The sequence below is a fragment of the Dasypus novemcinctus genome, chromosome 26, assembly GCF_030445035.2.
Source record: "Dasypus novemcinctus isolate mDasNov1 chromosome 26, mDasNov1.1.hap2, whole genome shotgun sequence".
NCBI lineage: Eukaryota > Metazoa > Chordata > Mammalia > Cingulata > Dasypodidae > Dasypus > Dasypus novemcinctus.
In genome coordinates this window covers 18,724,485-18,737,159 of record NC_080698.1, presented here as the reverse complement: position 1 = coordinate 18,737,159, position 12,675 = coordinate 18,724,485, and the positions used below count along the sequence as shown (strand labels likewise).

The 12,675-nt window shown below is 42.6% G+C and overlaps 1 protein-coding gene across 22 annotated transcripts in view; it reads right to left on the bottom strand.

The window, feature by feature from the left end:
- The window catches only part of SLMAP (sarcolemma associated protein), a 189,761-nt gene extending 187,816 nt beyond the window's left edge, over positions 1–1,945 (bottom strand). For 21 of the 22 annotated variants that reach the window (XM_058288249.2, XM_058288258.2, XM_058288257.2 and 18 more), the window contains exon 1: positions 1,456–1,775. In XM_058288249.2, the coding sequence (XP_058144232.1) occupies positions 1,456–1,653 (198 nt within the window). In that variant the 5' untranslated portion in view covers positions 1,654–1,775. Of the gene's footprint in view, positions 1–1,455 lie in introns of all 22 variants that reach the window. The other variant, XM_071212115.1, reaches the window with a different exon arrangement.
- Positions 1,946–12,675: the final 10,730 nt, after the last annotated feature.

The following is a 12,675-nucleotide window of genomic DNA, read 5'->3' as shown; positions in this document are numbered from 1 at the left end:
AGTAAAGAAAGTGCTTTTGCAGAGTATGCACGGTGGGTAAACCTGTAATCTGATTAGACTAGACCTTAGCTTTTGCCCAGGTAGACAAAAAAGTAAAAGCTGCTTGAGTTAAGGCACTAGTAGTTACTTAGATATTTTCACTGGATTGCCAAAAGGATAAGTTTTATGGATATTCACTTTAAACAATTATGGGTTATCAATCTATGAAGTCTTTGAGGCACCCAAACTTCAGCTCCAAGGGAAATAAAAAGATCTGTTCTACAGGTAAATCAGCATCTGGCATTATACAGAAAAATTAGCATACTTCTGAGCTGTCTGTCATCCTACACAGGAGTAGGGTACAGGTATTGTGCAAGCAGAGGACTTAAGCAATCTTTTCTTCCTTTTTTTAAAAAATAATTTATATAACTCCATAACTCAATAACTGCAGAAGTATGTGTTTTTTTCCTTTAAAGCTCAGGTTTCTCTCATTTCAAAACACTACTCTTGAAGATTTAAATTCTTCTTTTTAAAAAAGACTTAATCATTTAACACAGAGAGGGCAAAAAGTGAGGAGGTGAAACTTGAGATATTCCTATTAATCTTACATAACTTACTTTAAATTGGAACTGACTCAGTAGTTCATCTAAAACCTGAAGTTTAGGCACAAAGATGAGCTCTTTAGTATATTGTCCACACATGTAATGAGTTTTAAAAATTGAAAGCCTTGCTTTACTTTTCTTGTTTTGTTAAAATAAAAGCATTCATATATATATAGTTAATTAAGGTGCTAATAAAAAATGCCAAAATGGTTACTTTTTAAATGAAGAGCACTGGATTCATAGTAGAGGAAAAAGTTCTGTAGGGAATATCAAAAAGTGATTTTCAAAATGCAATAGGCTATATGTTCACCCAACTTGCAAACAAAACTCTGAAAACGTAAAATTACAATTGTTCATGCTTAATTAAACTGGCTTTGAATATTGCAAATTACTCTTTCATGGGCAAATTTGTATCAAACCTTTCAAAAAAAGTAAGTTTACACAAACAATTGTGCTTACTAGCAAAGCCCTGGTCTGAAATCAACTAACAGCTAAGTGTAAACGACATCTCACAGCTAAGACACTTGAGTCCCAGTGTTAATACTGGCCACAGATTCACCACATTGCTTTGGGAACTGCTGCTTGCTTAATCAAGCACTGAACTGTAAATTCACCTTTCTAAAAGGACTGAAAGGGAGACGCCAAGTTTCACTAGCTAGTTTTCCTAAAGGAATTAGGGTTTGGAATTTCACTGGGAACGACTGCGGTATCAAGGTGCGATCACACTCTCAAGGCACTTCATTACAATACTTTCTCTGTTTTCCATTCATTTACATTTCCACTAGAACTGGGCAGTAGATTCGTGGCCTTGTTGCACACTTTACAGATAGCAAAGGGAAAGGAAAAGTAAAGACAGACAACGTGGTGACATTACCTTGCCCGTCTTGTGATCAAACCAGACAAGAGCATGGTTCCTTGACAGCACTTTGCAGTCGAAGGTGGCATTATTCTGCGCTGGTCGACAGCGGGCCACAGAGCGGCCGATTTTGATGGGCTCGTCCAGGTAGACATGACGCTCCTGAAACGGATGCGAGTTCGGGCGACAAGTGAAGATGGCCAAGGCTGACGGCATCGAGGATAACCTGGGGGTGTCTCTCCTACCAGAGACAAAGAGGAGTTCCTCCGGATCCGGGCTGCCCTTCAAAAGCCTATACTCCTATCCCCCCCAAAATTTTAAATTAAAACAAACTGCGCATTGTCTAAGCATAACCAGTGAGCATCAACAACTCTTCACTTGGGTGGAAGACAAGCCAGGGCCAGCCCCATCACCTCCTTTAAAATCCAGCAGGGCCCTTATCACAAAAAGTCCCCAACTAGCAGCTTTCAGTCCATCTTCTTCCGCGGGAAGAAAGGGCTCAAACATCGGTCAGTTTCAGCCAAGAAAACTCCTGGAAGACAGTCTAGGGACTGGAGGTATCCAAGCAGATGAGTCACACACCAATTCTTGCGTTTTGTTTGGGATCGCGGCCGCTTTTCCCCCTCGGTGGCGGAAACGTTGCAGCACTGCAGCATGAAGGAAGGGTCGGTTCGGTCGGCCAGGAAGGTCCTTCGGGGCCCGAGGAAGGTGTAACTGAGCACCCCTGGGTAGCCACTGCCGGTCCTGCAGGGCCTCGGGGATGGAGGGGACGAGCGGCCGGGGAAAGGCGAGGGGTCTAAGCGGCCAGCGGGACAGTCTGCATGGCTCCTGCTCCGCGGAGGCCGCCCCGGGAGGGGGCGCGGGGACCCCAGCCAGGCACGAACCGAGGCAGCGGTGGCTGGGGTCCTCGGCGCGAGGCGCGGGGACCGGGGGGCGCAGAAAGCGGCCCGGCCCGGGCTCCGGGGCACCTGGTGGGCGTCCCCGAGACCAGGGCGGGGATCCGGCTCCGCAGGCTGGTGCGGACCCAGCGAGGCGCGACCTCGCGACCCCGAAGGGGTTCGGGGGGTCCCGGCCGGCGGGAAATCGGTCCCTAGACACCTGGGCTCCTGGCCGCTGCTCAGCACACGGGCCGCCTCCTTTCAGAGTCGCCCCCGCGAGGGTCGCATCGCAGGGACCGCAGCCGCAGCTCCGGGCGGACGACGAGGTGGGGGAGGGAGTCTGGCCCTGGGGTAGGGGGAAGAGGCCTGGAGGCCCCGGGCTGGGTCCGCCGCAGCCTCCACCACTCGCAGCCCGTGGGGCACGCTCAGGCTGTGCCCGAAGAGGCAGGAAACTTTCCGACCTGGTGGGGGGAAACATCAAAACAAACGGCCGTCAGGCGCCGGTGCCCGCCCGCCTCAGCCCTAGCCTTCCTCAGTCCGCCCCCCGCCGGCCCCGCGGCCAGTCACGACCTCGGCAGGCCTCTCCGCCGACTGGCTACAGAGGTTTGGAGCCCGGACGCCACGACCGGTCCTGCCTCCCCCGCCGCCTGGGCCGTCTCAGCTTACCTTGCCAGCGCCGGCCGCCATAGTGACTCTGACTGAAACCTACCGGGTGCACCGCCGCGGGAGCGCGCACCCTTCAAGGACCCTCCTACCCCCTCTCCCGCGCCGTAGTCAGGGAATATCACGTGATCGACGCCGATGAAGCCATATTGGTACAGGGCAATGAAGAGGGCGAGCTAATTTTTAGCGAGACTGGGGCCATCTTAGTTTAGGGCAGGAAGCTTCAAACCACGGGACAACCTTGACGACCATTTTGGTTACGGGCAAGGAAGAATTTGAGGAGTTGAAAGTTTTTTAAACACGTACCAATCGTTCTCTTTTACCTTCTTAATTGAAGGCACCGAATTTTACTAAATTTTACTTGCTATAGTTCTCGTTGAAAATACCAACGAGCAAAAAGAACAGGCCCATTCTAAGTGGATGTTCGTTAGCAGCCATTTTAGCTATGGGCACCACACCGTCCCCACAGACGCCCTAACAGCCTAATTCCCACAAGTTTCAGGATTTGTGCATCTTACATCGGAAGGACCACCTCCCTCAGCCAAAGTCTTCGGTGCGTTCCCTGCCCTGGGAATAGCTCTTCCTTATTCCCCGCATTCTGTTTCGAATGCCCGTTCTTGGCACTGGGCCTGTTACGTCCCTTCGGACTTCAACGAGGATTCTACCCCCGGAGTAGTGAGACCTCAGAAAGTTTAAAATCACATCGCTTTCCGAGAGCAGTTACTCGAATAATTAACAATATGATAAAAGAGACTATTGCCCGACTCACAATATTAAGGTAAATTAGGAGTCATTGATCTAAAGAAGGAATGACTTTGCAAAATCTAAACGAAAACTTCAAGAAAAAAAGAAAAGATGGTGGGAAGGAATGTTATTAATTCAGAATCTATGGTGGCTTCATTCTTCAGATTCCTGTGATAACAGGCTCCACCACTGTGTGAACTTGGGCAAGTTTCTAAAACTCTTCAAGCCTCGTTTTCTCTAACATGGAGATAATACTTAACTCACACTGTTGTAAGAATTCACACGGCTCTTTAAAGAGTAACTGTTACTCATTTCAATATTTATATACAGGATTTTGGCGCCGTGCTGGATTCTAAACTGAACACTGGGGACACCTTGGTCAACAAAATGGCGATCCCTGTCCTCGGAGAGTACACCCTGTTTTGCAGAGTAAGCGAGAGGAGGGGGTACGTTTGAGGAGATGACAAACACAGGTGCAGATAATTCACTTTAATGTAGGGCTGAAACACAGGTGCGCCCTGGGTGCTACAGGGGTGAGGGAAGGACTTTTGGAGAAGGTAACTGAACTGAATGAAAGACTGTAGGAAAGCCACAATATATATGGTATTTGCTGAATGGATTCACAAATTACCAAGAAGAGGGAACAACAGAGAAGGAACAAAACTACTTGAAACACTGTACCAATGTGATTCACACATAATAGTGGCTCAGTAAATATTTGATGCATGAATGAAAATTACATACTGTTATTCATTATTAGAAAATGAAGTAGGAATAGAACAAAGTGGGTCTGGAGAGAAAAATAGGCATGAGGTTCTAAAAACCTTATGTAGTTTTCTAAACATTTCAGCAAATATGTATTGAAATTCTACTGTGTTTCATGTACTTTATTCTGCAGGCAATAATATTTTGGAAAGTTTTAATATGAAAGGATGAAAAGTTTTCATTCTGATAATTTTTAAGCTTATATGGATTAACATAAAATAGGACTCTGCAGAAATCCTTTGAGTTCTTTGCATGAATTTATAAGTCATTTGTGCATCCTTTAGTTCATTCATTATATAAATATTTAATTGAATGCCTAGCTGAGACAGATAACTTTGGAAGGCCCTCAAAATACAACAATGAAGGGGGAAAAAACCTCTCTCTCAAGTTGCTCACAAATTAGATGATGACACAGTAAGAGCCTCACTTTATTTTTTTTTTTTTAATTTTTTTTATTTTTTATTGACTTTGTAATAATATTACATTAAAAATATATATGTGAGGTCCCATTCAACCCCACCCCCCCACCCCCCCCTCTCCCCCCCCCCAACAACACTCGTTCCCATCATCATGACACATCCATTGGATTTGGTAAGTACATCTTTGGGCACCTCTGCACCTCATATACATTGGTTCACATCATGGCCCATACTCTCCTCTATTCCATCATGTAGGCCCTGTGAGGATTTACAATGTCCGGTGATTACCTCTGAAGCACCATCCAGGGCAGCTCCATGTCCCGAAGACGCCTCCACCTCTCATCTCTTCCTGCCTTTCCCCATACCCTTTGTCCATTATGTCCACTTTTCCCAATCCAATGCCACCTCTTCTATGTGGACACTGGATTGGTTGTGTCCATTGCACCTTTATGTCAAGAGGAGGCTCAGATTCCACCTGGATGCTGGATGCAATCCTCCCATTTTCAGTTGTAATCACTCTAGGCTCCATGGTGTGGTGGTTGTCCTTCTTCACCTCCATCTTAGCTGAGTGTGGTAAGTCCAATAAATCAGATTGTAGGTGCTGGAGTCTGTTGAAGAGCCTCACTTTAATGGTATGCATCAAAAGTAATGGGCGCATGTGGGAGAAAGTATTTGGAAAGCACATACTTAATTCAGGTTTAATAGCTGGAATATATAAACAAAGCCTAAATAAACCCACCAACAGTAGAAAAAGACAAAATAAAAAGAAATGGGCAAAATACTTGAATAGACATTTCTCCAAAGAAGATATATAAATGGCCAAAAAGCTCTTGGAAAGATGTTCAGCATTATTAACCATCAGGGAAAGGCAAATCAAAACCCCCATGAAATACCCACTAGAATGGCTATTATTTAAAAAATGGAAAATAAGTGTTGGAAAGGATGTGGAGAAATAGGAGTATTTATACATTGTTGGTAGGAATGTAAAGTGGTGCAGCAGCTTTTGAAAACAGTTCATCAGAAAGTTAAGTACAGAATTACCATATGACCTGGCAATTCCCCCTCTAGGTATGTACCCAAAAGATCTGAAAGTAAGGATCCGAATAGATATTTACACACCGATGTTCATAGTGGTATTTTTCCCAATTGCCAAAATATGGCATGAATAAACAAAATGAAGTATATACATAAAATGGAATATTATTCAGCCATAAAAAGGAATGATGTTCTAATATGTGTGACAATATGGATAAACCTTGATGACATCATATTGAGTGAAATAAGCCAGACACTAAAGGACAAATGTTGTGTGATCTCACTGATATGAAATAATTAGAATAAGCAAATTTGTAGAGTCAGAAACTAGAATTCCAGGGCCCAGGGTAGGAGTAAGGAATGGCGAGTTCATGCTTAATTGGTATAGTGTTTCTGTGTGGGGTGATGGACAATTTTGGTCATAGGTGGTGGTGATGGTAACATTTTGAATGTATTTAACACTGCTGCATTGTATATTTGAAAGTCTTTAAAATGGGAAATTTTAGGATGTATGTATGTTACTAGAATAAACACTTTAAAAAAACCATGAGACTGTACAGCAGCAACAATGAACCCTAATGTAAATTGTGGGCTACAGCTAATATACAATTATAATAATATTCTTTCACCAATTGTAATAAAGTTACCACATTAATGCAAAGTGCTAATAATAGGGAAAACTGCCTGTGAGAAGGTTATGTGGGAACTCTATGCTCTGCATGATTTTTCTGTAAACCTTCAATTTTTCTAATAAAAAAGTGTGAAAATTTAAAAAAAAGCAGGGAAACGGACTTTGGCCCAGTGGTTAGGGCGTCTGTCTACCACATGGGAGGCCCGCGGTTCAAGCCCCGGGCCTCCTTGACCCGTGTGGAGCTGGCCCATGCGCAGTGCTGATGCGCGCAAGGAGTGCCGCGCCATGCAGGGTGTCCCCCGCGTAGGGGAGCCCCACGCGCAAGGAGTGCACCCATAAGGAGAGCCGCCCAGCGCGAAGGAGGGAGCAGCCTGCCCAGGAATGGCGCCGCCCACACTTCCCGTGCCGCTGACGACAACAGAAGCGGACAAAGAAACAAGAAACAAGACGCAGCAAAAAGACACAGAAGACAGACAACCGGGGGAGGGGAGGGGAATTAAATAAATAAAAATAAATCTTAAAAAAAAAAAAAAAAACAGACAATTGGAAACTGCTGTTAGAGATTAGATCAAGATTGCACACAGAGCACTTGCATCAACTGACATCAATTTTCCACCCAAATTTCCATTTAATGACAGAATGAAAAAAAAAAAAAAGCATTGGGAGCATGGAGGAGTAATTGTTTAAACTGAGACTAGAAAAGTGGGTAGGAGTAGGCCAGCTAGTCTGATAATGGCAAGATAAAGAAAATTTAGGCCAAAAAAAAATCAACAAAGGCCCAGAGACTTGAGAGAACAGGACCTTAAGGGAATTACAAGTTGGTCTATATTACTGGAACATAAGGGGCAAGACCAGTGAGGAGGAGCAAAGTGTGGTTTCAGTTGCTGAAGGAATTGTAGGTAATGCAACAGACTTTAAAACATTTCCCTCTTCCTCCAAGGAGGTCAAGTGAAGTAATGAAAGTCAAAGTTTCAGAATCAGAAGTGCGTGGCATGACCATTAGCCAGCAGTGCTATCTTTGCTAAACTATTTAGCTTCTCTAAATCTCAGTTTCCCATCTGGAAAAAAAGTGGATAATTTCACAGTCTTGTTAGGATTAAATAAAATAATGCATGATGCCTGGAAAATAGTAGATACTCAGTGAGTGTTAGTTTTATTATTGTTGCTAATAGTAAAAATTCACACCCAAATCTTCCACATACAGTAAGTAGCAAGTTGTATTTATCCCTAATTTGTATATGGAGAAACATGATCATGAACATGGAAGAAAAAGTGTGTCTTCCTTTTAAGTTCTCCTACAACATTTCTTGAAAGTAATGCTAAGCAAATAGAATGGACTTTCTTCTGCAAGAAATTCTGAAACTGTCATAACCTAACAGAGTAAAGAATCCTACCAAGCCACGCAGGTTGCTAGAAATGTGAAAATGGCTTGAAGGCATTCCTCACCCACTGGTAGGCTGGCTCAGAAAAGTCTTAAATTTAAAAATCGCTTACATGAGATATTTTGAAATGTCTAAGCCATGTGGGTGTTATTCTCTATGATTCTATATCATACACATTTTTAATTAAATAAAAAACATATCATACTTAAAGAAATGTGGAATGGCAATATTTCCCAAAGTTGTGGCTTTCTCTCCTTTTTTTAAAATTTTTACTTTATGACAGGAAAATACTACCACAGCTACACATCCGGCTACTTTTCAATCTTAGAAAAGCAAACCAAAAATTGTAGAATTATTTTCTTAGTACCATGAAAGACTTGCAATTATTAGCATTTCAGATGTTTAGGAGACAATTGTGTAAACTCACTTAACATGCAACCCCTCCCTAATTGGTAATGATCTAATTAGATTCTAACCAGAGACATATGCATTGGATATAATGAATTATAGAACACTTGCCTAACTGCTTAAGCAGAATATCTGGGTTGATAATATAAGTATGTAAACTAATTAACGAGGAGACCAGGCTTACTCAAAGGTCAAAATTGAGAGTATATTATGTTTTTGATGGCACATACTGGTTTATTAAAACTGAAATTGGATCCTCTTCCCACTAAAGAAGACTCTCCCCATCAGGGAGGTTCTAATGAGTGGAAATACCCTGTCATTTCCCAGGTGCCTAGGGTGGAGTTGCTCAGGCATTCCAGAGGCACTGCTCATCTATTTTTGGCTTCCTGGTGCTTCAGAAAATGAAAGGAAAATAATTACCTGTAGACAAGTAAAGACATTTATTTTTCATTTAGCAATCTTTTTCTGTGAATATAAAAAGAGGGAATCAGAACATTAACTCTAGAAAGTATAAATAAACTAATCCAGCTTTCTCATTTTACAGGCAAAGAATTTGAGGCTTAGAAAAGGAACTAAGCTTTATTGAATGTGTATTTACTATATGTTAGGGATTTTTTTTCATGACAACTCTGTGTGATATTAACTACATCTCATAGGTATAGGGACATTCTGGTTAAAAGATCCTAAATCACCATGCTAAAACCAAACTACATGCTATTTGTTTTTGTTTTTTTAATATCTTTACCGATTTTTTGATTGAGAAAAGTAATACATGCTCATTGCATATATTCAAGTAAACAGAAAAAAGGAAAGTAAAATAAAAGCTCTTCCCAACCCCATCAAAAATCCCCAATGTAGAGTTAATTGTCGTTAGCAGTTTATTACCTGTATTCTGCCAGGTCTTTTTTCTAAGCCACATGTGACATGCCCTTTTAAAAATACACTGTTATTTATCAGAAATGGGGATGTCGAAGCTAGAATTCTTCATCCTGAAAGTCATAAGTAATTATTTAACTAGCCACTTGCATTTTGGAGTGACAGAAATGATGTTTATTTTTGTCACTTGTATGAGAATCCTTTTGATTACTGGAATTGTCTTCTTGCTTTTTATAATCAATTTAAGAATGTTGCTTGGAATGTAGCAAATGCTTAATAAAGGGCTGGGACAGAAACCCTTCTGAGGCATTTTCTTTCTGAATTTTTATTGGTATATCTGGGTTTGTTTTTAAATAACATAGTTGCCAAAGTAAATATCTGAGATTCTGTTTATATGGGATGATTTTATCTAGAGTTTTTAAAAATATTTTAAGTGTATTCTTTCTTCTGAGGGAAGACTTTTTTTTCTTAAGATTTATTTTTTTAAAATTTCTCTTCCCTCCCCTCCCCCCCATTTTCTGCTCTCTGTGTTCATTTGCTGTGTGTTCTTCTTTGTCCACTTCTATTGTTAGCAGCATGGGAATCTGTGTTTCTTTTTGTTGCGTCATCTTGCTGCGTCAGCTCTCCATGTGTGCAGCTCCACCCCTGGGCAGGCTGCACTCTCCTCACACTGGGCGGCTCTCCTTATGGGGCACACTCCTTGTGTGTGGGGCTCCCCTATGCGGGGGACATCCCCCTGCGTGGCGTGGCACTCCTGGCGTGCATCAGCACTGCGCATGGGCCAGCTCAGTGCATGCGTCAGGAGGCCCTGGGTTTGAACCTTGCACCTCCCATGTGGTAGGTAGACACCCTATCATTGGGCCACATCCGCTTCCCTGTATGACATTTTGAATCATTGTTTTGAATGCAATTATTCGTGTTTCTTTTAATAAGCTCCCTTAGTCCTTTTGTTTCAGATAAATGCATTGTTGCATTTATCTGTACAGCACTGCAATCGGTTATAGTCAACAGCGTATCACTGAATGACTGTTTTGGAGAAATGATAGCTTTCTCAGGGGACTTTGGTCTTATGGATTCCTTAAGAAGATGCTCAAAAAAGAGTACAGACCAACGTAGTAAAACAAATATAGAGTACCAGATCCTCCCCAACCCTTACTCCCACCCAAGTCCCACCCAAGCCTGCCCAGTAACACATCTGGGGAGGAGACTGTGAAATTTTCCCTGGGCTTTGAGCAGCACCAGCTTCATGGGCATGTGATCTGTACAGTGACACAGGGACCTGTGCTAGGAAGGACTCTATTGTCTTGATGATCTAAATAATTCTTTAACAAGGGGCCCCTCATTTTCATTTTGCACCCTCAAATTATGTAGCTGGTCCATCCTTGAACATATTGTTTCAAGAACCCAGTGGCCTTCTCTGTGCAAGTAGAGCATGTTGATGACCATGGCACAAGAAATGTTGCTGGAAAAGTTAATGAGCTATTGACAGTAAAGAAGTATCCCTAAAGAAATGAAACCCTTTTAAGGGTATTTCTGAGATCTATATCACCTTGAGATCAGTGGCAAAGATGGTAGCAGATAAAGAAAACTTGCCTTGATTTTGTAACATATACATCTCACTGTAAGTTAGACTCTGAAGTTTTTCCTGGAAATGAAAATAATAAAGAATCCCTGTCCATTAAAATTTTGTGTTTTTTTACATTAGCCCCCAATTTTTTATTATAAAATAATTTTTTATATTTTATAATATTTTTATTATAAAATAATTCAACAGTACATAAAAATCGAAATAAAATGACATATATACCACTTTGATTTAAAGTTGTTACCATTTTGTCATATGTGCCTTATTTACCTACATGGGTGTGCTTTTCTGAACTATTTGCCAGTAAGCTGCAGACATCATGATGCTTTACCTGGAAATAAGTTAGTCTGCATTTCCTAAGAATATGGACTTTTGCCTAAATAGCCACAAAATGTAGAGTTTTTTCCTATTTTATTTTATTTTTTAAGATTTATTTATTTTTCCCCCTTCCCCTCCTCCTGCCCTGCTATTTTTGCAGTCTGTGTTGTCTTCTCTTTACATTTCTCTCCTCTAGGATTCACCAGGATTCGATCCTGTGGACCTCTGATGTGGAGAGAGGTTCTCTGTCAATTATGTCACCTCAATTCCTGGTCTCTGCTGCACTTCACCTTGACTATTCCCTTCTCTCTCTTGTTGCATCATCGTCTTCTGTGGGCACTGGCTCACCATGCAGGCACTTGTACTCACCAGCTCGCCCTGTGGGCACACCTTCTCGTCTTCTTTTCTACCAGGAAGCCCCAGGGATCAAACCAGATCCTCCCGTATGGTAGGTGGAAGCTCTATCACTTGAGCCACATCCACTTCCCCCTATTTTATTTTTAATGGAAAAAATTTGGAAAACTGAGTAATATTAAAAAATTACCCATAATTCCATTGCCCAGTGATTACTACCATAATCAGTTTGGTATTTACAGAAAAATGGCATCATCCTATACCTATTGCTTTGTCCATACAGAATGAGACAGCTCTGCTTCTTTTACACTTAACAGGAACATTTTCCATACATCTGGTATTAGTCAGCCAAAGGTGCTGATGCAAAGTACCAGAAATCTGTGGATTTTATAAAGGGTATTTATTTGGGGTAGAAGCTTACAGTTACCAGGCCATAAAGCCTACGTTACTTCCCTCACCGAAGTCTCTTTGCCACATGTTGAAGTAAGATGGCAGGTGATGTCTGCGAGGGTTCAGCCTCCCTCTTTTCTTTAAGGTTCCGTGGGTCCCAGCTTCTTCCAGTCTGAGCTGTGGCTGGCATAAGGCTCGCGTCCCTTCCTCTGCTCGTTTCCTACTGGGCTCAGCTGCTCTGCTCTTTTCACAAGGTCCATTGTAAACTATCAGGCTCATCTCTCTCCCTAGGGCCACAGGATCCTATGTTTATCTTCTTTGTGTGTCTAAGTCCCTGTGAGAGTCTGTTTTATCATCCCACCAAGGGGGCTGGGACTCGACACTGATTTGCACTCTAGTGATGTGATGTGGTTGAATCAAAGCCCTAAACTTAATGTAATTTAATCAGACATCTCAGCTGAATCTAATACAATCAAAGGGTTATTACCGGGAAGTGGTCTGCCAACCACATGGGAGATCCAGGGTTCAAACCCAGGGCCTCCTGACCTGTGTGGAGCTAGCCCATGCGCAGTGCTGATGCGCACAGGGGTGCTGTGCCACGAAGGGGTGTCCCCCGCGTAGGAGAATCCCATGGGCAAGGAGTGCACCCTGTAAGGAGAGCCACCCCATGTGAAAAAAGTGCAGTCTGCCCAGGAGTGGCGCCGCACACATGGAGAGCTGATGCAGCAAGATGACACGACAAAAAGAGACACAGATTCCTGGTGCCACTGACAAGAATCCAAGGGGACAC